The sequence below is a fragment of the Apus apus genome, chromosome 1 (assembly GCF_020740795.1).
Source record: "Apus apus isolate bApuApu2 chromosome 1, bApuApu2.pri.cur, whole genome shotgun sequence".
NCBI classification, from domain to species: domain Eukaryota; kingdom Metazoa; phylum Chordata; class Aves; order Apodiformes; family Apodidae; genus Apus; species Apus apus.
The window spans coordinates 20,294,655-20,320,508 of NC_067282.1; the positions used below are offsets into that span (position 1 = coordinate 20,294,655).

At 39.2% G+C, this 25,854-nt stretch overlaps 1 protein-coding gene across 2 annotated transcripts; it reads right to left on the reverse strand.

Annotated features, from left to right (window-relative positions):
- Positions 1 to 1,478: 1,478 nt before the first annotated feature.
- On the reverse strand, positions 1,479 to 25,264 carry MTMR6 (myotubularin related protein 6). 2 transcript variants are annotated; one of them, XM_051628851.1, is made up of 14 exons: positions 25,189 to 25,264; positions 21,520 to 21,636; positions 19,371 to 19,533; positions 18,245 to 18,402; positions 16,158 to 16,286; positions 15,012 to 15,146; positions 13,121 to 13,253; positions 10,055 to 10,164; positions 8,860 to 8,985; positions 7,686 to 7,735; positions 6,671 to 6,871; positions 5,870 to 6,004; positions 5,653 to 5,779; positions 1,479 to 3,828 (listed from the first exon to the last, which is right to left on the reverse strand). In XM_051628851.1, exons 1-14 carry the CDS (start codon positions 25,210 to 25,212, stop codon positions 3,568 to 3,570), a joined length of 1,869 nt encoding a protein of 622 aa, XP_051484811.1. In that variant the 5' UTR covers positions 25,213 to 25,264; the 3' UTR covers positions 1,479 to 3,567. The 2 variants fall into 2 exon arrangements, with proteins under 2 accessions (XP_051484811.1, XP_051484822.1); XM_051628862.1 differs by lacking the exon at positions 1,479 to 3,828 and adding an exon at positions 3,847 to 5,301.
- Positions 25,265 to 25,854: the final 590 nt, after the last annotated feature.

Sequence of the window (25,854 nt, forward strand, 5' to 3'; positions counted from 1 at the left end):
TGGGAGTAGCAAGTCCTCAATTAGTTGCTGATGTATTACTTTATCAAAAGGTCTTAGGAAAACAGCATCTTCAGAGGAAGAACACATCACCTTTCCCAGCCAGGCTTATCAGTGTACTTATACTGAGGAAGAGACACATCAAACTGTCAGTTTGATGTGCAATAGCTTTCCCTCTAGAACATTATATTAGGGCATTTTTTTCCACACAGGAATGTGCAGTTTTATAGAAGGATTGCTGTTCCAGTTCTCTAAACGGACTCCCCAGACTTCAGGCTTTTGCCCTAGATTTAGGTCACTAGTAATTGGACATGTGTGGAAAATGCAGAGGCTCAGTTCAGTGTTGCTTAATTAATTTCTTAGTATGTTGATTTGGCAGTCATCCTATGAAACAGAACAGTTGGATATTTAAACATGTATTGCAGAATACATTATGACAATAGCAAGCATCCCAAAAATAAGCCAAACTCTTTCAGTACTAGCAAAATAAATATTTTAAATTGCCTGGAGTACACAAAAATGAAACCAGTTGTAGTGGCTCAAGTGAGACTATCAGCTTGGTTAATTAAAAGGAATTCTCTTTTATAGCATTCAGATTGGAAAAAGATCAAGTGCAGCACAAAACATAGAAATCCAAGACCTCAAGATGAAGCACAGAATTGACAGGTGCCAAAGTCTTGCAACTGATGGATCAGAATCAACTTTCTATCCGGGACAAGCAACTGGTGAATGCACCAACCACCCAGTAATGCCACCGTGCGACAGAGAAAGCTCTGCACACTATTTCCAGCCATTCTGGACACCCTTCAGTATTTTAACTGCTCTTGGAGCAGCATCTTTTCTTTCTTCATGATGAAGAAAAGCTCATCCACTGAAATAAGAATTAAACCTCTTTCTGCTCCCAGAAGGCCTCTGCCACAGATTTTTAGTGAACTTGCTCGATGTTTTTAAAACGCTTTTTGAAGGGCACAGAACAGCCCCACTGTGCCAAGTCCTGACCATCTTGCCAAGCTTTCTGTAGGAGCTCACTTTGCTACCATCTATTTACTTCACCACAGGACCCATGTGCTTCAGGTAGTTTTGACTTAAGCCTGAACAGCAAATGAGAAGAGACAGCTGCCTCTCTGCAGGAACTTTCCTCACTGGTGACCCTGGGGGCTGAGTTGGCAGAGTTATCTGGACTTTGTAAGACGGCTGCGCTACAAAACAGTCTTATAAAACTCTATTCACATATTAGCTGGAGTAAAATATTTACTTCAGATCTGGCATTTTAGAAGTAGAACTAACACACCTACCTTGATCTAACATAAAAAGGCATCCCACATTCCTTCCACTAAGGAATTAACTCTACCAGCAAAAAGGGCCTGAGAGTGAAATAAACTCATTTTAACAGTACTGAAAGGGAACAGATCTTCTCTTCAAAAGCCTTGTATGCAGGGGCACTCAGAAGGTTGTTAAAGTAAAAACAACATACAACAATATTTGCAGAAAAGCTTAATATAATATTTTGAGTCTATAAACTCTAAACAATAAATAAGAAGAGTGTACATGGCACACCAGAGCAGCTAAATATTAAAACAAACAAATACAAATGGATAACTTACCAATATTATCAGCAATAAATTTGTTTCACTACTGTGATACAATACAATCTTAATATACAAGATGTTTTTGCAAAGGAAAACCACAGAACCAAGTTGATACAGATGGTGAGGGGAAAAGGTAGACAATAAATAACAAGGCACAAAAAACCTCTCTTGCTGCAACCCTGTAAGGCACCACTGTGCAAATGTGAAACTATTGTACTGGAGAAATTCTGAACGTGTTTAAATGACTGGATAATGTACTTTAAAGATGACACTGATTTTATCTTCAGGAATAAAAATACTTACAAAGCTTTATTTACAGCTATAGGCTTTTAAGAAACAAATTAGTGAAATGGGTGAATTATTACTCAAACACAGGAGCCATAGTTAATTTCTACCAGACAGCTTCACAAGTGCAACATGATCATGACCTGTACTGGCCTTGTAAGAGTCCTGGATCCGATATGGTGCACAGGGAAATGCTGCCAATTATGTCAAATTGTGTGTGGCACACCAGTAACTTTAACAAAAGGGATTAGAATAAGAGTAAACTCATTTTCACTTGTAACCAAAAAATATTTATATCCAGAGATAAAAAGTCAGTAGCATTAATCTAAGCTCATAACTAAAGATACTAATACTTCTAAGAACTGGGCACCAGCACTTTTCTTCCCTATTATGTTACCTGCTCAGAAAATCCATTGAGACAATCTTCAGCAAAAACCTTTTCCCTTACTACAAGGTTACAGATAGACAATTAGGCTAACTTAACTTTCCTCTTTTTTTTTCCTTATGTCCCATGATGTCTACTGCATCTTGCTAGAAGTTTTTGCCCTCCCTCCAATTACATAAAAATCTCCATACGTAAAATACACACAGGCTGGACAAGCTTTTACAAAATGAGAAGGGGATCCCACTAGTGACTACAATTTTCTTCTAATGCAAGATTTAGGAGGCACTCAGCTTCTCATGAGCTTCAGACACATGAATGACTTTTCTTTTTTACCATAGCAACAGTGTCAGTAGACTACACTTGCAAAATTTCTGCTTCCATTCTTGCAACTGGAACAACTATTGAGCACATAAACAAATCTGAAGGAACCTCACTATTCAGTTACTGGCTAAGTTTTGTTTCCTTACATGACATGGTTTTTACTCTTCTTACTCTAGACTTCAATAGCTTGCCACAAATCAAAATATTTAAGGTCAGACAACCTGTAGCTTCAATAATCCTCAGTCTACTGAGCTGCCATAAAGGAAAATCAGGCCTTTTTTTTAAACAACAGAGGAAAAATGGAAGAACAGGCTTCAGGGATAAGTTAACATTCATATAGCTATTTGCAGAAAGTCTGCCAGCTTAGGCATGATTCATTCCTTATATTCAGTCCTGTCTTAAGGAAATAAGAATTTGAGCAAAAGCAATGTAAACAGAGCCAGGCAGACTGCAGGAGTGAAGAACAACAATATCATTGATCTGACAGGTTTAAGGCCAACTATTATGATTTTAACTATATCGCACTTTTCCATGGCACTTAATACACTGAAAGTTAGTAGTGTGAGACATTAAACAAGGGTATACATATTCATATAATATATACATGTAGCTTGAGTTCCTAAAATAGTTCAAGTTTTCTTTCCCAAATAAAATCAATTCATGAAAGACCACTTGTGTTTTCCTATACTGAATAAAGTAATATTACTATTTTAATCAATTTAGTGCAAACTGACCTCAGTCCAAAGACATACCATTCCTTGATTTTTAGTCACTACTTACCAAATGCCCCTGTTTCTTTTAAAAGACAACTAACACTTTTGTTTTCCTTAGAAAAACAGCAAACACCTGACAACTAGCATGCTGTCCTAGTGTATGTTAACAAAACTTGCTGATATACAAATCATATTTTGGTCATGCAGCACAGACCCATCCTCAAAATAACCCATCACTTGATTTAATCAGTCTAGAAGAGGACCACAGCGCCGAAATTTAGCAGGTCATCCTGGCCACTCCAAACTCCAAGCTGACAACAGCAGGCTCAGCTTTCGAGAACTCTTCCACGAATTCACTGTAGCGATTGTCCGCTGTGTTGCTGCCCTCTATAGTTCTCACAGCATCACTCACAGGGAGCAGTGGCTGCTCCTTCTTGAAGCAAGGAGGGGTCTTCAGTGCCGTGGGAGCAGGATGTGCAGACTGCTGATGTTCCTTCACAAGCACTGCATCTGACTGCCCGTTTCTCTGCTTTATTTTCTGAAATACACAACAGTTACTAACAGTAAGCATCATTGGTTTACTGGTAATATTCTGCTTTGAAAGGAAGTGAATCCTGCTCTTCCACTGGCCACCTCAACATCTGCAGAATCTTCTATTACAAACAATAAAACTGTTACATACTTAACCTAGGGTATTTAGGCCACTGGATAAGACAATATTCTCACACACACCCCCAGTTTACAGCAGATGTTACGAGCACTACATGCTTAAAATCTGCAGCTGAGCAGAAGAGTTGCCTGTCAATGGCTGTACAAGAGAGGTTCTTCCAGGCTTGCCCCTTGTTTGGTTGCAACCATCATGGGAATACTTTCTAGAGTATGGGCAGAGGGAGACAGACTTCAGTACTATTAGCAAACAGGGAGCTTGCAGGAGACCACAAGTCTCTTAAAAAGCAGTTTTATACCTAAGCCCTTATGTCCTTCCTAAAAACCTTCTAAAAGACTTTTCCTTTATATCTGAAAAACATCAATACAGTTTGTTCAAATGCAGGAAGAATATGCTAAAATATGTCAACTGGAAAGAAAGACTAATAGAAAGAACTTATCCTGCAAGCACTGAGCAAGAGAAGAGGGAAGATTTGGATTAAGTGTTTGTTTTGTTAAAATTCAAACAATCTCACCCAGTAACTGAGAGCTTGAACTAGTTAACAGGACTGATTATATTTTTTTTGTTAATGTATTTGTGCTGGAGACAGAGGCCAGGAGACTTTGGTGTCTTCTGACACCAACTTTTTTGAAGATGGAAACAGCAATATGAAAGTCTACATCAAAATTACAAGCCACTACATCTCTCCATCACTCAAGTGCTCGGGTGTTAACGGGCTCAGGTGAATTTAACACCTCAGAACAAAGTTCCAGAAAACTAAAAACTGAGACTTCACTTTACATCTTGCTTATTCTTCAGCTTGCTTCAACTTGATTTTTCACCTTACTGCTTCAGTTGTATAAAATTTGTAATATACAATTGAGACTTGAAACAGTTTAAGATTAAGTGACCCGTATTCATCACATGATAGTAGAATCAGTTTAGTAAGTATTTCCTTCTAGAAAACCTGTGCCTCCCCCCCCTTCCTCCCTAACAGAACATACAGGACTTGTCTTAACCATTTCTAGCCACATATAGAAGTAAAACCGGTAACTGGAAAACTTTTGCATTTCTTAAAATACATTATTCTTAAGTTTCATCACCTCAAGCAACTATAAAGAAGCACCAACAAAAAGCCACTGATCAAGCCACACTATAATAAAGTGAGATACCCTGTTCAGTCTTTCTGGCTGTTTCCTGTAGCACCTAGTAAAGCTCATTTATAGAAAACTGGTCTCTGGATTTGGCCCTGTTTTCACATAAGGATTACAATGTATATGCTCCATAATTATGGTAAATTACAACAGTATGCACCTGCATACAAAGTTAAAAGAAGGAAAATACTTACTGCTTCCATTCTAGTAGCTATAATGGAAATAAAATATTTTCAGACTCCTTGATTTAGCAACATAGGTGTAGCTCTGATGAGTACCTTGCTATGTAAGGTATGTCACATAAATTTAACCTACATTAAACCATCTTCAATAATGCTTTGACTGTAGAAGCACTTTTATATGATACAATTCATCAGTAGAGTAAAATAAATCATGCATAAGAGCAAAACATTGGCTGCATAGTCCAGCATTCAGCACAGAAGCATACAGTGAAAGTCAAAGTCAACATTACATAAAGTGCAAGGCCATACAGTAGTGACACTCAGGTGAAAGCTAGCAGCATCATTACAGACATTACACACATCTATCTTGTAACACTTACAGCTTCCAGTTCTCTAATGTCTTCCTCCAGTTGTTTATTTTGTTCACTCATGTTCATGATGAGATTGAGCACAGACTGCCTGGGATGCATACTTCGATCAAACTGATGGTACATATTTCTCCAAAACCTGCATGAAGCAGATGTAGGATAAAGACAAAATCCTATGTAGGACAAAGACAAAATTGAATAAGAGCTAGTGTATATAATTTAAACTTACTTAAAATTGAATGACACTGTATTAGGCTCCAAAAGAGTTAGTTCCGGAGAAAAGTCTGGATTATACAGAGGATTCTGATATTTCTTTTGTTCATCCAGAAGGAATGACCACAAGGAATACGTCTTCTCTTTTAATCTTAAAGCAAGAAGAGATCAAGGTCAAGACACTGACTGCAAGTGAGAAACAGAAGCTGTTCAACTCAACATAATAAGTTGATCTTAAGTTTTAAAAAGTTACCAGAAACACTTACAAATCTTTAATTAAAAGCATGCTAATGTTGGATAGAACTGTCAGTTTTGGAAGTACTACTGCTTATGCTGTGCAGATTTTGCCTAATTGTAATAAACACTTTTAAAATACAGTTTGAGACAAAGAAGAACTGATGAAAACTTTTGTAAAGTTTTCCAACCGAAAGCATTAGGAGATACCCTATTAATATTTTTAACTGACAGTAATTGGTCTTGAGCAGGAAAGAGTTTTAAGGTTACTCAAGAACAGTCTGAGGGGGATGAAGTGGTAATTCCAAACTTAAGCTTACCTATTGTCAGAAAAAAGAGAGGAGAAAGAAGCCTTAACTTTCCCTATTAAAAATTAGCATGGGATTTTCTCCCAGAATTAGAAAGACTTTCTTCAGTGTGCAGAAGCATGACAAGCAGTGCTGCTCCCTTATGCAGTTCAACATCATTTTCAGTACTACCAATTCTGTCTCTATTTCTATTCAGAGCCTAAAATTAAGAAAATTCACAGGAGTTCTTAGACTGCCACAATAAACAAAATACACATTACAATACGTTTGCTTACTTCAGCTCTTCTCTCTCTTTTTGGCAGTTTCCAAGGAAGTTACCAAACTGGCATGAATGGACATGTTCATGAATCTGAAGGAGGAAAGCTTCATTGTACTCAAAGGCTTGTGGAAACTGCTCAGTCAGATTCCATACACTTTCTAAAAACTGCGTGAACACTGGTGAGATCTCTTTAGGATCACCATCCAACTGGCCACACCTGAAAAAGATTCCAGAAACAGACGGAAATTGGTTTAAGTTAAAAATCAAAAAAGTCTTAGTTGCACTTGCTTTTAAATTACAGCACATTAATTTGACACTAGCTGTTGTCTGGAGATTAAGCACCTGACTTTGAGAACTAGGGTAAGTTTTGAATAGAAATAAGTCTATATTTAACCTGTTTTTCTGACTTGTAAGTAATCATACATCTGTATTCAGTATTGAAAAGCAATATAAGACAATTAGGTTCCTTTGTGTCTGTTACCTCCATGGTCAACATTTGGACTATACTAGCTAAAAGATCACGAATAAGCAGGAAATAGCAGGCAAGACTATTGGCATAGCTGATGGCAGGCAGAACAAAGCAAAAAACAGAACTCCTACAATACAGGACTTCTAAAGGTAGGCATGACTTCATCATGAAAAGTAAACAAATAGAAACTCATTTTTAAGGATATCAAAACTAAGTGCTTCATATTGCCTAGATAGTTGGGACGTAGCTTTAGATGGGTTCTGCACCACCCATGCATACATGCAGACCTAGCTGAAATCACTGACATCTAAGAATGAGGAACCAGCAGCACTAGAAATTTAGTTTTATAATATAAACTATCCAATAGGTATTTGAATAAATAGCAATACACAAAGTGCACCATCTACTGAAAATAGCTTATGCATTGCAATATTTCTAGCAACATTGCAGTAGTTTAACATCCACTTTTGGTTTTAGGAATACTTCAGTTCACTATATACATTTCAGTTCAGTTCAGTTCAGTTCACTATATACATTTTACTGTACTGGAAGAGTGAACTACCTGTCAGAGAATTTGTGCCCAAAAGAGATCCAGTCTTTCTCTATCAAGACCTAGAGAGTAAAAAAAAAAACAAATCTCATGTATAATGTTACTTAATCTTCTCTCAATAGTATTAACTAAATATTGCATTTTAATTTTGAGTATAAGAAACTATAGTAGGAGCAACTATTTGTCACATTTTAGTTAATTTTCTTTAAAGTCTTTCACAAGATATTTTCAAAGTACAATTCCAAAACCAGTAAAAAATTTTTCAGGTTTAAAATCAGGTAACTGCTGTCAAGCCAGGCCTGCTTTTAAGCATACTAATCTTTTATGACATCACAGCAGGATAACCTACCAACTTGCAAAGAATTGCAAAGTGCAGGGAAAACTTCACTATTGCATTCCTGCTATCATAGCTTACATAGAAACCACATGATGTAATCTTTGTAACATTTTATAAGAAACAAGCTTGTTAGTGTTATCACTGGCTTGTTTTATCACTTCCCTAAAGATTACACACATTTTCACTACTCATAAGAAATGCATTGTCTTCTAAATCCTTCTCAACTTCACTTTTGTTGCTTGTAATATTTGTGGCAGTTAGTTCTAACCAATACATGGAACTAGTTTTATGTACTGTCTTTCAGGAGGTCCCATAACACCCTGTATCACCACTGTAGAACACTGTTGATTTTCCTCCCCTAAAATTTGGAATAATCATATCAAAATTCCTCTTGCTCTCTACAGGAAGATGAAGAGACTCAGATTGCCTGAATACCTTCAGGTCTGCATCACTGAGGGAGTCATAATTTTTAAATTTTAATAATGTTGACATTGGGACAAGTGATAAAAGCACAGAGATGCTCTAATTTTGTACACCTACCATCTCACAGAAGCACTTTGGAATCTTTGTATTTCATAGGCAAGGGGCTTTTTTGGATGCAAAGACAATCATTGCAACATTTCTATAGGGTGCCTAAAGCAGCCTTATTATTGGTATTTCAGTTTTTATATTTTAAATAAATGGCTCTTCCCAGCAGAAAAGTAGTTCTATAAGAAAGATATCAGTAGAATGCAAATCTTACATTTGTAACTCCAAAAATTAAACCTTAGTATATTAACACTGCTCACTTTCACAATTTACATCCTTTGTTTAGTAAAGAATAATACAGCAACGCAACAGCCAGCTTACCATGAATCCTTTGATTGTCCTGTAATAGGAATCCAGTAAGAGAGCTCCAAGAGAACAAACTTGGGAAGTCCTATCCCAGCCATCTGAGCAGTGCACTAATACGCTTGCGCTCTCAACTGCTATTGCCTGCAAAACAAAGTTGCTTTGTAGTCAATGTTCTATTCTACACTGAAATAAAAAATGAGTAAATAAGTACAATACATTTATCCCAAATTCACAGCATAGACCATTTTATTTAAAAAAGCCAGAAAAATGTTTATTATGACAAAAGGATTTGAAACCTTCAGAAAGCTAGGAATTTCTCTCCATGGCAGTATAAAAGTTTGCTCATAAATTTAAGAAACTACACTACCACCTTTGCACAAGGTAACTAGAACATCTACAGTGGTTCCCAGTTATTCTTCTATGCCTTATAAAGGCAAGCTTGTAAAAGTCCCTTGTGATGCATACGAAGAAAGAAGCAGATTACACATCACAGACCGAACAGGTTAAAAAATAAACACAAACAGACCATTAAAGATACCTACTTGTTCAATATCATACTATACAACAGTTAAGGACTAGGAAATGCTTATTAGCTTCAGCTAAAAATTCAACTCCTGTTATTGCAAATGTTTTTGAGGGGAATAATTCATTTTTACCTAAAGTTAACTCCTTATTTCACCTAGTACAAAAACCAACAAACTAGTTATTTTCTTCACCCAGCCCCCCACAGGTCAGGCCCTTGTCCTCACAGGTGCCTGGCAAAGGCACTTGTTCCTTGGAATTCTTCATAAAAGTGTCCCATTCCCTTGCCAGATGAAGTTAGCATAGACAATTTGGCTTCTCTGCAATTAGTGCTGCAGGAATTCTGTTTTTCAGGGGACACTGAATAGCAGTTTACTCCATGCACCTCCAAACCAGTCACACCTTTTGTAAACCCCTAAAAGAACCAAGAGGCATAAGAACCCCTTCATCTCCCAGGAAGGCAAGCAAACAACAACAAAAAAATCCCAAAGCATTAGCTGGCATATTTAAGATTTCCAGTCAAAGAAACATGTAATACTTAAAACAGTGTATCAGATGAACCAGGGTACACTCAGCCTCTACTCTGCAAAAGGTGAACTGCAGAATTTTACACATCATATTATTAAGTATAATTTTGCCCCATAGCAAGTCAACTTGCCATCAACCAAAGCAGCAGCATACCAGTTACCTTGACTAGGAAGACAGCGGCATCCAACACAGCTTTGATATGACGCAACCATCCTGAATTCTCCAAACCAGACAAAAAGTCATTGACAGACAAACCCTTCATGCCACTGACTGAAAGAAACCAAGAGTTAGAAATCCATAAGCTGCTGCAGCTATCTATACCCTGCAATGGAGAAAGAAAAAAAAATTTATGTTGTCCTTAGTGTGCTATGCTGCAAGTACAAACTTTCAGCTACAAAATAAACAGGCTTTCAGCCCTCAGTTTGTTTTCACCCATGTAGTGCTGTTAAAGTCTGCTTTTTGATCAGAATTTTCAGCTTAGTAGAAGTATTTCAGCACTGGTATCTCCCCCTTCTAGCTAGATTTCTATATTTTTATAAACCAAGACAGAGATAAGAACACATATGTTGAGCCCAAATAATTATTTTCTATTTCTGTAAATTCTAAAAAGACATACTACTTAGTGATGAAATCAAGAAATTGCATTGGCACTTTTTTGACATTTACATGCTATAAAAAGAAAATTTCCAGTCCTTTATGGTGCCTAAAAGTGTCAAGGATGATTTATGGTACCACCAATGTTTAGCTACTTCACAGTAACTATCATTCAAGATAGTTTTGGCTATATGGATTCTATCAAATAGATGCATGTGAGCCCCAAAACCTCAATGTTCCATTGCCTGATTGTCCGTAATACACACTACTAGCAATGCCTCTGGGTGCAATTCAGGAGGTGACTAGAACCAGCAGACTGAAGCACAGTGGATTGGGGGCAGAGATTATTTTTAACAACTAAAAAGAACAATAAACCCCATCCCCATACACACATTCCACATAACCTATCTACAAACAAACCCATTTGTTAAGTCTTCCATCATCAAAATATGTGCAGCAGAGTGGCTATTACTGAGCTTTTTCCTCAAATATTTCATGCAGAAATGCTGTTTCTTGACATACACAAAGCCTTTTTGCTAATCAGTCTTCTCTGACATGTAATACTATGTTTTTTAATATAAAAAATCTGGACTTTAATATCCAGCCACTCTATGGGAGATTCTTTCACAAGTGTTGTACAGATGGGCACTCTGCCCACCATGGGAGCAGAGTCATCATGTACACACAAAAAAACCCTGTTTTTGAAAAGTTTTGTTTCTTTGCATGCAAGACATTTTAAAAAAACTGAATCCAAGATGAAGAATAGACTATGAATCCCTTCACGGGGTGTGGTCCCATTAGAAAAACACGACTGGGAAAGATTATGTCTTACATTCTGCTTGCAAATGGAATCATTAGATGCTGAAGAAAATCAGGAAGGTAAGACAGAGAGTCAATGAGCAGGACACATGCTGAAGAATGAGTAATAGTTGTTTTTTATAAATAAACTGAGGACAGTCCCAGTTACAATGGCTTCTGAAAGAAAAGGATATCAGCATCACATTCCTGATTTGAGAACATTTAGCTCAACAGGTCTAGGGGAAGCTGGTACACAGAAGTTAAATGGCATTTTCCTCACTTTAAGCTAGAAATCATTTTCATAGCATTTCCTTCCTGATCACCCCACTGATGGCACACTTCTATAGGGGTCTGAAGAGCAAGTTGCTGCATACCTTAAGTTTTAAAGGACCTTCCAACCCCTAATGATGCTTCTACTTCTAGACTGGTATTCAGCAAAATTCTAGTGAATCATCCAGACTGAGCAGAGGTAGAACAACTGTGCTCAGTTACCCCAAAATCATACCTGGAGAGCAACTATAGACATTACTCATTATTTGCTTTCAATCAAGCTTAAGTAAGTCAATCATCCACACAAGGAAAAACTAGAACATATTCCATCTTCAATGAAAGCTACAGAAAGATATTGGGTAAGTAGAGTTGGTAGGATAGTAAGTCAAAAAGAAGGAATATGATGTCTGTGAAGTTTAACTGTTTGATGCACACAGACATTCTGCATCAGACATTACCACACAGTAGCAGGCCTCTTAAAAAAATAAGTCAGGATTGATTAGCTAGTGTTCTAGAAAAGATGATATTAGCAAAATAAAGAGGGATTATCGCAACCTTAAGAACTAAATTTCAGGCTCACTCTACTCATCTTTCCTTTTAATAAAGTATGTACAGGAATAGCCAGAAAAACATACGTTAACAAAGCTCAGTGATATTCCACGAGTGCCTGAAGAATAGGCTAGCAGCAGATACAGGCTCAGTGACAGTAAAATAAAACCACACCACTAGTCTGCAAGATTTTTTGACCCGTGTAGCCAGAATGTCTTCATCAAAATAGGCTTCCATACAAGTGTAAGCCTCTTCCATGACAGGAAATGTTTGCCTAATTCTACAAGGCAAACACTTACATATGGATTATTTGTCAGGTGTGGAAGCCTGACTGCTACTACAGTACTCTAATTTCAGTATTAATACTCCACAAAGCGTCTCAAACTTGTATTCAGCTGTTTACGTAAATAAAATATTAACAGAACTATTTAATAGTTCTCTGCACTCTCCACTTTCATCACCATGTGGCAGGCAGCAATATGGTGAAGCGGTTAACTTTTCCCCTGCCCCCCTCCCTACACTGTAAGATGTACCTGCAAGCACAGAAGTGGCTTGCCAGGCCAAGGAGCTCAAGTCTGGTACCAACCATAAGCTTATTGTGAATTTTGTGGAACTAAGTGCTCCTTGAAGAATCAGTGTTCTGTATATCAAAGTGTACATACGGTACAGACACTATTTTGTGCATTTATATTACACACGAGTGTATACATGCAGGTATACTTGGAAAACACAGAAGATTTTCCCACAAACCAGTGACACAGTAATCAAGGTTCACCCAAGACAAATGTGACTCTTAGTTAATTTTCTTCAAAATAACTTTGTTCACCAGGTGTACAGTTTAAAGGTAAAGGTTTAAGGTAATTCATTACAGCAGAGCACAGCAAAGTGGTACTAAACACAGAGCTAGAACAAAATACATAAATATCAATACAGTTTGTGTATGCTATTATTAAAGGCATCAGAAAGATATTTATTCTATTTTCCTATACACTATTATAGTAAAGCTGGAACATACCTTCCAGAAGTTTTTGTAAGCTGGATCTCATTACATGAATATTTTCAATGCCAACAAACTGGAACCTAATGTTAGAGTAGTTGTCTTCATTCTCGTAGCCCTTCCCAGCAGCTCTGTTTGCCATGGCATTAAGCTTAAAAAAAAGGCAAAATAAAAATACTGAAAACCAGTAGTTGAAAAAAAAAATCTCAAATTAAAAACCAAAAGACATGCTATTTCAATGAAATACAGTGGGGAAAAAAAAAACAAACACCACACAAGAGCACATACTATAAACTGATTCTAATAAATTAAGAGTTTGTGGCAAATCAACTTTAAAGCATTCAACTCTAAGAAAAAAGCAACAACTGTACATAAAAAGCTGTATTTAGAGCTGACATATCTGAGTGTTGCATTTAAATTTAGTAATTTCTTATTCTCCATATTCCCACCAACAATTTTTAACTTATTTCCAAACATTTCTGAGCAAAGACACCACAAAGCAATTAACCCAAAAAAGAAAAAAGACCCAGACTTAACCATACTTGCACTTTCCAGGCATACTAAAAATGTCAATTTGGGTGGTAAGAAGCTAATAAATTGCTGCAGTTGTAAAAATTACAACAATAAAAACCCCACAGCTGGCTCAGTTTCAGTCTGTCAGACAGACCTACTGCTGAACCCTGCTCAAAGTGCAGATCGTACAGCACAGGATTTTCAATTTACATCTTTGTTTTGCAGTTCCTGTGCTCAGAGATTTGAGTGAAATGAATACCAATTTAAATGTGGATGGTGTAAGGAGTATTGCCCACCTCTCCCTGGCTAATCATAAGATGGTTTGGGTTGGAAGGGCCCTTAAAGGTCATCTAGATCCAACCCCCCTGCATGGGCAGGGACACCTCCCACTAGACCAGGTTGCTTGAAGTCCAATCAGTGAACTACTTTAAGAGCACATGGGGGTTACACACGTTGCTCAGAGCTCAAACTTCTTGGAGAGTAGGCAAGCATGCAGGGAAAACTTGAGGGAGCAGGGATGGTGGGACTCTTGGGAACCTACGGTCAAAATCAGGGCAGGAGAGCTGTCTTGGAGACCCCTTGAGTCCTCCAAATAAGGAAATTAGCTTTGCCTTGTCTCAGGTTTGTTTTACCCCTGGAGGTTTTTTCTCCAAGGTGTTTAGGTGTGAGAGATGTGATAGTGTGAAGCAGCCTTGTATGAACCTTCTGCTAAGGCTAAGACACACAGCAGGAGCTGTCCTCACTGAACATTTTCAAAGAACACTGTTCTCCCTCCCATTCTAAAATAAACCCCAACACAGCTCATCATTTAATGAATTTAATTTCAAACAGTTACAATGAGTTAGATCACACTCAACTATTCACTTATTAACTACGTTTCAAGTATATTTTTAAATGCATCTCCCCAGAAGTTCACTAGCATACTTAGCAAATTCTAGTTCAGTCCTGAGAGGCGTTCAACCTTAAGAAAGCAAGTACTTAAATACCTGAATTGAGAAGCTTAACTTTACCTTTAAAGAACATTTTTGCCCTTGATTAACATTTAACTCAAAATTTTTCATCATTAATCACAGAATGGTTTGGGCTGGAAGAGATCTTAAGGATTACCTAGTTCCAACACCCCTGCATAGGCAGGGACACCTCCCACTAGACCAGGTTGCTCACAGTCCAATACAACCTCTTCCTGAACACTTCCAGGGATGAGGTCATCCACAAATTCCCTGGGCAACCTGTTCCAGAGCCTCCCAACACTCACACTAAAGAATTTCTTCCTAATGTCTAACCTAAATCTCCCCTCTTCCAGTTTTAATCTATTACCCCTTGTCCATTCACTACAAGCCCTTGCAAAAAGTCCCCTCAGGAAGAGAGGCCAGTCTGCAGAACCTGAAGTACAGACCTTTGGCCTGGTGTCCATGACATACATGTAGCGATTTGAAGGATTTGCTTTACTGATGGCTTGCAACATGTGTTCGTCTTCCAGGCACCGCGCACTGAATCCTGAGAGAGGTTGACTGCATCTGCAAATTGCAGCCTGCCACAGAAAACAACAAGTTAGCACCTGTGTGATCTCTATAGTTGAAAAGCTTTGCGTAATTCTAAAAAGATGCTGAAACAAATTGTTTCGTTCGGAAGATAACAACACTAAGCTGAAAAAAAGTTGGTCTTCCAATTTTCTAAGCAAATCACTTGCAGACTTGCAAAGACAGTACCTAAAACTTAAATCTAAAGGTTTATAAAAATGTTTTTTTCAGGCTTTTCTACATGGGCAAGGTACCAATTTACATAATGGACTTTGGCCAAGTATAAAAATTCCAAAAAAAGTATAGGCTGGAAAAAATACACTTTCGGAAAGCAAGTTACTTTCCTAGTATGAAATAAATTATGGTTGTTTTTACTACTGCAAGTGTAATTTTATTAATTCAATTACAACATGATTATCTGATGTAATTTTTATCATATAATTTTCAGTTATGCACTTCAGAAGGTACCAGGTGCATCTTCTAAATAGTAATTCTCTTCAAATGCATCTAGCAGCTTAACACTCATCCTTCACAAATACAGCTCAGCAAAGTGACAATCCTTTACTCCCTTCCCAAGGATACCCCCTAGCTGAGACAGGCAAATGCTGCTTCACACTATTCTCTATCAAACCCTGAAAAACCTTATTTCTCATCCTCCTCAAAGAACTACTTCTATTCTTTTGCTGGCTTTTTTTTTTTTTAATGCTCATTTTGACCTAACAGATTTTATTATTGTAATACCAAGGAAGATCATTTGACAAAAGGCTATCCTCAGTTATCTTAAGACCAGTTTGTGAAAGCTTTAAGAGATTCAACCAATTAATGAAGGATGTCTTTTAAACTGGCTTAGCTTAACTCAGCATCCTGTTAGACACCAGTAGCATCAGCTGTATTTAAGGTTATAATGAGTTACACCATTCTCATTCAAGCCACTGTATCATCTCCTTCCCTACCCTGAACTTCTGCCAAGTGTTGAGACATACTTTTCAGTACACTTGCATTAAGAGGAAGACACACTATACCTCTTTATTTTTATGATAATACGACAACACTGGGAATCTTCCTTTGCTTCTGAACTTGGAGCTGCCAACAATTATGGGTTTGCTTGCAGTTCTGGGAACATAAAGTTCTCTGGGATAGGTTTCACAAATCTGAAAGGCACAGATACACAAAAATAATTTTATGTACAAGGAAAAAAGCCTATCCTAGTTTTATCAAATCCAATTTGAGAGATATTAGGTGAAATTATAGAAAGGATACAGCTAATGTGTTTTTCTACATACATGTAAATAGCTCAGAGTAAGAGACAAGCCAAGAACAAAAGCAGTACAAACTGATATCCAAGTTACACAGAATCACAGAATTGCTGCAGTTGGAAAGGACCTCTAGAGATCATCTAGTCCAACTCCTGCACTGAAGTAGGATAACCTAGAGCACATTACTCAGGACTGCATCCAGGCTGGTCTTGAATATCTCCAGAGATGGAGACTCCACAACCTCCCTGGGCAGCCTGTTCCAGTGCTCTGTCACCCTCACCATAAAGAAGCTTTTCCTCATATTTAAATTGAACTTTCTGTGTTCTAACTTGTACCCATTGCCTCTTGTTCTGACACTGGGAACTACTGAGAAGAACCTGTCTCCATCTTCCTTGCACCCACCCTTTAGATAATTGTATTCATTGATAAGGTCTCCTCTCAGCCTTCTCTCCTCCAGGCTAAAGAGTCCCAGCTCCCTCAGCCTTCCTCATAAGGGAGATGCTCCAATCCCCCAGTCATCTTTGTTGCCCACTGATGGACTCTCTCTAGTAGTTCCCTGTCTCTCTTGAACTGGGGAGCCCAGAACTGGATGCAGTATTCCAGATGTGGCCTCACCAGGGCAGAGTAGAGGGGAAGAATGATCTCCCTCCACCCACTGGCCACACTCTTCTTTATGCAACCTAGGATTCCATTTACCTTCTTGGCAGCAAGGGCACACTGCTGACTCATGGATAATTTACTGTCTATCAGGACTCCCAAGATCCTTCTCCTCCAAACTACTTTCCAGCAGACCCACACCTAACCTATATTGGTGCTTGGGGTTCTTATCAAATCTATGGGTTTTCTTCTCTGCCCAACTTTCCAGCCTGTCCAGGTCACACTGAATAGCAGCACAGGCCTCTGGAGTGTCAGTCACCCCCCCCCCAGTTTTGTATCATCAGCAAACTTGCTGAGGATACCCTCTGTCCCCTCATCCAGATCATTGATGAACACAATGAACATGACGAGGCCAAGTATTGATCCCTGGGGGACACCACTGGTTACTGGCCTCCAACTCAACCCTGATCTGTTGATCACCACCCTCTGAGATACTGTCACATAGCCAGCTCTCAATCCACCTCACTGTCCATGCATCAAGTCCACTCTTCCTGAATTTCCTAATGAGGAAGACAGTATCAAAAGCCTTGCTGAAGTCAAGGCAGGTAACATCCTCATCTAGTCAGCCAGTAATGATGTCACAGAAGGCAATCAGGTTGGTCAAGCATGATTTCCATTGGGTGAATCCATGCTGACTTCTCCCAATGACATACAACCAAGCACTGGTGAAAATCACTACTATACTAGCATTCACCTCTCAAGAATTCAACTCGTCAGTAGAAATGCTAAGAATATGCTTCAAATAAAATATTTAAATTATTTCCCTCGTTTTTTATATTTGGAGACTACAAAGAAAGATTAAGTTCAGCCTGGCAATCAGCTGCACCACCACAGCCACTGTCTCCTACATACAACACTGCAAATGCTAATGTAGAGTCCTTCTCAGTTGAGAGGTAACGAAGCTGCAGAACAGCAGGATTGTTGGGGCTGGGCTTCAAACAGGTAAGTATACTCTTGAAACAATCCCAAAGAACACATGCATCCATGTGTTCTCCATAAGGCCTTTGAATAAACTTCAGTCAGAAAACTGTGAGGTTGCACATTGATTAAGGCCTTAGCTCTCTCCACATGTTAGTTTTTACTTATGCTGCAAAGCAAGTGATTTCACAGTATTACACTCTTTTCTATAGGACTGGAGCCAGAGGATAAAGCAGAAACAGATGCAGAGCAAACCACATTTCCATTACAACAGTTACCTTATAATCACGATTCGCATCAGACAACTGCCAGTTAGTATTTGGCACTCCCATTCTCTTATATTCCTCTGCTAGATCAATAAGCTGCCAACCTTTGACTTGCTCAGATTCATTTTGTTTTGGATTGTAGGAAAAGGCATACAGGTCTTCATATTTTGCTAAAAGGCAAAGAAAGAGACTATGTAACGACTTGTCCTCAAAAATGTCTGAGTGGAAAAAGGTGGCAGAGTAGACAAGTCTTGAAATTGCCCAAATTGTAGAGGAAGTTTCAGGCTTTAGGATTCTCATAAGCAAAGCTACACAGATACTTGACACACTTGACATATTTATTTCGCAACTATCATACAGTTAATGCACAATATTGTAGATATTTAATTAAGGTTGGTTATGAGAACTTTGTGTGTGCTTGACCTAATTCAGCATGGACATTTCTAAAGCCACAAAGACAAAACTGAAGTCACAAAATGAAGGACAAAATTAAACAAAAGGCAGAGTTAGAGGACTTCAAAAAAGCTAAAAGAACAAAATCATCAGAGGCAAGAACAGAATTTTTGCTCTATAAGCAATATTTTAAAGTTTCATTTAAAGCAAAAAAGCTTTCAAAAATATTTTAATGTTTTTCCTATTACACTGTTCACTTATCACAGATGACAACATTTTACATTGTTCTAAACAAAGCAGAAAATGCAAAAGACCAGACCAGGTGACAGAAGTCTGCTGTAAAACTGAATTGGTAGTGCTATTTTAGCACCAGAACTTAGCCTTATTTTTGAAACTGCATGAAATCAGTAACAAGTTAGTATTTGCTTAGTAGCATTCTATCTGTGATAATCCAATTAAGATAAACTACACATTTATAGTCACCACTTCAAGGGTAACACCAAAAATGCAAAGAAGGACAGAATCCCATATTCTGTTAGTGAATCACTGACCTACAAAGCCTTCTGAATTAGTATGCAGATTAATACTTCATCGTTACAGATCTTTCACATACCAAATCCATTTAAAAGACTTCTATATAATGCACATTTATAAAAAAAATATAAAAGCCATGGATTTCAGTCCCCCACCACAAACCTGTAATACAGGCATACACTGCAAAGTCTTTTACAGCTATAAGTATTACCTGTTCTTGACAGCTGAAGCAAAGAGTTATATATGTCATGACAATCTCTTTCTCTGGGAACAACGAAGTGAACTATCCTGAAGTTCTTGCACTGGATGACGAGGGGGCAGCCAGAGGTGGTCAAGGGAAGTTTTTCCACTGCAGCAATGTGATGATGTAGTATCTGTGGCACACAAGAACTCAGTGTAAACACACCAATGAAAAATGGGAACAGCATCCTATTTGCAAGAGCAGGCATAAGACATTAAGCAATGATAAATATGGATTTTGTAAATAATTTAGGTTTAAGAAGAAAGAAAATTAGAAGAAGAAATCCAAGATGGCGTTTTGGTCATGATACTGTAATTTGTCTAAATTTATGCATTCTCCCTCATATTTTGAAACATTATCTAATGTTTGTAACAGTAAATATCCTAAATGCAAAAGTGAGAAGTAAAACTCCATTGCAGTTGTTCAGACCTCTTCTGTAACTTTGCTAACTGACAAGCACACAGGTAAATAGGTAGGGTCCAAATATGGGTGGTTAGGGGGTTTTTTGTGGTTTGTTTTTTTTTTGGGGGGTTGGTTAGGTTTTTGGGGGGTTTTTGTGGTGTTTTTTTTTAGGATCTACAGGAACATCCGAATTTTCAGGCAAAATAAGCAAGTTTGGGAAAATGACTCAAAATCTGAAAGATACAGAAGATGTTGAAGATCTTAGAATTCCAGTGTTTCATGTCTACAGAATGAACAGGAGGTAAGAAAAAAAATCTCCTGTATTACCCATTGTTATGTAGACATGACAGTCTTTCAGCTAAATGCCTCTCAACAACTTTACCAGAAGATTTTCACAGTAAATAATATACAAAAGCCCTTCATAGATGTATCTGTGTGGCAAATCTGAAAAAAATTCAGGAAAATACATGAGAAAGTAACAGCTATTCAAGCATGGGAAGAAAGCCACAGATACATTACCTCAACTGAGCAAGATGTTCTTGATAGTATTTCAATTACCTCACTGAAGCAATCATCTCCTCTTAAAAATTTATCAGAATCAGGCATAGGAAAACTATGCTGCCAAATATGCATTTACAAGAGACTGTATCTTGGAGACATTATCATTCTATTTAATACTTGCTTTATCATCACAGAAATGTAATATTCAGAGTATAGGCTCAGTTTCCCCAAAATGAAACCTTTTAACATAGTGCACAGGGAGATGAAAGTAATGCATGTGAAGCATATTTTCCCCAGTAACGCATTTTATTTTAAAGGATAACAGTTTTGTTTTCAAAATTATATATTGTATCAAAGAACAAATAATCAAAAAGTAACTTATTGAAAGCACTGTTGAGGCATCCAGTCAGACAACCAGGATACAGGATTAAGGGTAATCTAAAAAAATACACAGGTAATAACCTACAAAAAAAGGTAACCACACACAAGGAAATGGGATTTCATCCTGGAAAATAACAGACTTCAGGCACTGAACTCAGTCAGGCAGCAGCTGGGCTACAGTGGAAGCTAGAACTTGATGACCACATGTGCCACCAAGGCACTGAGCAGAAAAAATATTGGGAGTTTCTGTGCTAGCTAACTTTGATTATACAATGTTGGTAGTGGTCACCAAGAAGCTACAGCCCCTTCTAAGTTATTTAATTCCAGAGATGAATGCTTGTAAAGCAACAGCTGCCTACCACTCTAAAAGCAGGCATGGGATCTTCAGTATTTCACCAAAGCCGAGATATTTGGATTTTGGTGCCTCATTTAATCTAGGAAGGATCTAAATACAAGGTAAGCTAATGCAGAAATTTTAAACATGATGCTTAAACTATGTAGCAGTCTCCCTGCCTCTGAACTGCAGTGCCAGTCAGTTGCTTAAAGAAAACTCCCACACATTCACCCAGTAATACAAGTGAAGGTTATAGAAGAAATTACAGCAGCTTGAAGAGAAGTGAACATTCTCAGCGTTACCTGATTAAACTGCAGAAGCGTCATGCAAGAATTCAACCTGCAAATCATTAACTTATTATGATAAGATGAACGAGGAAGATGTGGGAATAATTTATGCCTTAGATGAACATTTAAGTAAACAAATTCAACCTCAGATCAGGAAGAATAAATGCATCTGAAGAACTGACGCTTTTGAGCTGCAAATATTCATTATCCTTACCCATGTTTCTCTCTGGCTTGAATCTATGAATAACAGATGAGTTGCTGTAAGGTACAGAGTTCCCGTCAGTGACTTATTGCTTGTGCTGAACCTATCTAGTAATTTCACTTGTTCTACCTGTAAGAAAAAAAGAGAACAATTTTTTTTTTGTTTTTTTTGCAGAATGCAGAATGCAAACTGCACAAAAGCTTTGTCAGATTGTGCAACAATTTTGAAAATGGCAGAAAGCACAGCACACATAAGGCCATTCAGGCCAAACTACTAAAAATGCACTAGTGGTCACACAAGCTTTGAGAAGACTGACTAGTGAAAATATTCTGTTTCAGTACAAAAGTGCATAATGAAGGCACAAGGCTAGGCTCATCAGAATACTTACTCCACATACGGTTATTTACTAGTAAGAGAGACCAGGGTATCGAGTTGTCAGGGTTTTTTTAATAATTCAGAACGATGAATTAGTAAGTTTTTAAACTGCTTCCCCAAAGTAGAGCAAACAAGCAAACACACACTAACAATTTCCTGTTAGTGAGATGCCAGCTCTGAATGAACAGCTGATCTCAGCAATGTGCTTTGTTGGCTGCCTGCAGACTCAAAGCCATAAAGATTATGTCCTCCTGACTTCGCATTTAAGTCCCTACTGTCTTTTGTATCATCCTTGACTTTCAAAATCTCAATCATCATAACCTTGCCTCATATTCAAAATAAAATCCAATGAAATGCAAGCATTATACTAATAATTATAACAATGTCCTAGAATTTCAAGGACTTGGCTGACATTCAAAGCAGATATTTCAAGCTGGAGTCCAGCAAGGGCACATTTCTCCTGTTGGATAACATTAACACTGTCATCACAATCCTATGGAAAAACATTTCAAAGCAAGTGATTTCTAGATAGCCCACCTTTTATCTACTGCTCATAACTTTAAAGGCTCCACAGTTTGCTTTATTTGAAGCAAACATTACATGATTCTTTGTGTGCAACAGGAAAGGAGCATGGCAAGGGGCTTATCTCCCCACATTCCTCTTTCTTGGCAGCACTGCCTCATTAGCGCCAAGTCAAAGCTCTTATACTTGAGGCTTGCTGCTGCCATCAAATGCATGGCAGAACTCCAAAAACTTCCACACTACCAGGAACAGCATTCAGATGAGATGACTAGGAGAGCCCATATCTACTGTACTGATGTCAAGCTGTTGGTACAAACTTAATTATCTGCTAAAAGCACATATAAAGCATGAAAAAAATGTCCTTTCAATTCAGGTATTTCTTACAATCTAGCAAGGCCTAATTTTAGTGTTTGAAGTTAGAAGAGCAATTTAATGCATATACAAAACAGAATGGAGGTACTAGAAGTCAGTGCTACTATGATCCTAGATTTCAGTTGAGAAAGCAAAAAAATTGGAAGCTACATGCACCAGTACCTCACTGCTCAGACACAGAACAGCACAAGTCACTGTAGCACAGCCAAAATGCAGAATTAATTTTGGGCAGTTCTGCAGCAGCAATTGCTCAAGTACCCAGCACTGCACCTCCCCAGAAAATTGAGACAGTTGCTGACAGTTCTAAGGCAATTTTAACTTCTGTATTTCCAGCAAACTGAAGTCTGAGGAGAAATAAAACCTATTTCATCACCTTCTCCAAGGGATGACACTTTCCCTGCACAGGAGTTAATTTCTGCAACACTGTACTGCTATTTCAAGCTTATTTCACTATTACTTTAATAAAACAAACTGAAAAATTTGTGAAGTGCTATCAAATTAGAAAAAGTAGATGGGTCTCAGAGCAGCTGGAATGAGATGCAATTTGAACCTACTCATGCACTGAACTTTTAAGCTCCACAGTGCAGGCTATGCTTAAGTATTCTTGGTATCTGCAACTGTAATACTTGTCATTATCACCATCTAGCATATATTAATTTTAACCCACCTGAATATTCAATATTAATGAACCAACTGCTTACAAAAAGCTAAGCAAGCATCACAGTTATAAACAAAAACTAACGCTATTTCTAACCAGGAAATTGATATTTTTAGAATGGATAATTTTTAAATTATTATTATTAATTCTATGAACAGCTTCAAGTAGCAAGTCTTGTATCTTGTCAGTTGTGTTTGGAGCTCATTTCCCTCTTCAGTTATACTGCTACGTGAAGTATATTTTCCCCAGCAGGTATCCTAAACCATGCTGAAACCCAATCACAGATGTAAAGAAGTTCCTGACCTGTAGCCTTTCTAGTCTCAGTTTCAGGTTAGAAACTTGAACAGCTACTCAGATCATCAAGAGACTTTTAGTTTTAGTCTAGTTTATATTTTGAGAATAGCTACTGACTGTAACAATACGATATTAAATAGAATATTAAATTCCCAAAGAAGGAGTTTCAGGTTTATAAGTAAATAGGCTGATAAAGAAACCTTATCTCTAACCTGTCAGCTTGGTGCAAGATTGTTCCATCCAGCAGCAAACTAAAGCATCACTAACAGCTTCATTAGAGACCTTCCTGCCACTTCATAAATACACACGCAAATATACATGAAAAATAAAACTTGCTATACACATTTTATATTAAATTTTTATAAGCTACTACTCAAAAAATTAAAAGCCTGTTCCTTTGTATAATCATTGATTATAAACCTACTATTTGGAAATGAAATAAGACCCCCCGTTTTCTCCACACATCTTTAAATATAGTTTAAAGTCAAACTGCCAGATTAGAGAACTAAACACTTGACAATTCCAAAGAGGGGCAGTCTTCACCAGCCCTTGCAGTCGGGGCTGATAAGCAAAATGAGAAAAAAAAAAAAACAAAAACCTGTTAGAAATTTAATTCTATAGAAGCTGTGACAGAAAAACTTATGGAAAATTATTTTTTCCAAAAATAAAGACTTTTTTTTTTTTTACATCCTCATTGTGGAGGAAAAACAAACTAGAAATAGAAAAAAACAATCAGAAAAGTCTAAAAACGTCAACTACAGCTTAGATATTTTTTCTTTTACTAGCCTAACACGCGGCACATAGAGGGGTGGCTTGCGTTCCCAGCAACTCACACCAGAGTCCTAAAACAACAAAACAAAAAAGGCCAAAAAAGCGCGTTGTTTTCACAACTGATTTGCCTCCAAAGCCAGAAAAAAGCTGCGTGGAACCGCACCCCGAGTGCAACAACAAACTGCGCTTCTCTCCCAGCTGCTCCGGCTGATCCCTACCCCGCATCACAGCCCCTGCAGCACCCGCAGCGGTTTTAGCGACTTCCCCTTGTTACCGAGGCGGTGGGTTCACTCTAACAGGGCCCCACCGGGGCAGCACCCACCGGGGCAGCACCCACCGAGCCTGTGCCCCTTCCAGCCCCTCGGCTCGGAGGGATTCCCGCCGGGAAGCCTCCGGGAGCGGCAGCGCCGGGGGAAGCCCTGAGCCAGGCACCCCCGCTGCCCCACCGGGACACCCCGAGCGGCACGGGCCGCCCCGCAGCCCCTGGCGGGAGGGCAGCAGCTGCAGGATGGAAGGAGGGGGCACAACACCCGCGGCTGGCAGCGGCGGGGCAGAAACAGGCCCTCCCCGCCCCACAGCCATCGGCGCAGCACCGGCAACGCCGCTCGCCCGTCTGCCTGCCCGCCTGCCCGCCAGCCGCCCCCCGTCCCGGCCCCGTCCGGCCGGGCAGGGGGAGCCGGGCGGGGTACCTTGGTGGTGCGGATGTGCTCCATGGCGGCCGCTGCTGCTGCCGGCCCGGCCGGGCCCGCCGTCACCTAGAAACACTTCCGGGGCGGGGCTCACCGCCTCCTGGCGCCCTCTGGCGGCTGCAGGGGGATGCGGCGCCCGCGGGGCCCGGCCTGGGCCCGGCCTGGGGCTCTGCCTGGGGCTCTGCCGCGGGGGGCACAAGGGCCGTGGGGCCGCTGGGGCGAGGGAGGCTCCGGGCCACGCTGTGTCCCGCAGTGCCCCAGGGATTCTCTGTGAGATGTGGAGGGGAGGAAGGAACAGCGTTTGGCAGCCACGGAGCTCGGCGTGAAACCTGGCCTGGCGGCCGGCCCCGAGGAGAGAAGCGTTCCTGGGCCCAGCCGTGGGGTGGCCAGAAGGTGTGGGGAGAACAAGAGCCGTTCCCTGGTTACCTAGGCCTCTGCTCGTGGCATGGAGAGTTTCAGAGTTCTGGGGTCAAGCAAATGGGGAAGTTCCTGGAAGATGGTCCTTTTTGTTGTAGGATCACACAATCACAGAGGGGTTGAGGTGGGAAGGGACCTCTTCAGCAGAGCTGCCCAGAGCCAGTTGTGCAGTTCCGAGTCTGGGTAGCTTTTGAAGGTGGCCAGTGGAGACTCCACCACCTCCCTGGGCACCCTGTGCCAGTGCTCGGT

Coding starts and splice junctions, on each gene's coding strand:
- MTMR6 (XM_051628851.1), bottom strand. CDS start 25,212: ATGGAGCACATCCGCACCACCAAG. Junction 8,986..10,054: donor CCGCTGTCTTCCTAGTCAAG/GTAACTGGTATG, acceptor TTTGTTTTGCAG/GCAATAGCAGTTGAGAGCGC. Junction 3,829..5,652: donor ACATTAGAGAACTGGAAGCT/GTAAGTGTTACA, acceptor TGTGTATTTCAG/AAAATAAAGCAGAGAAACGG.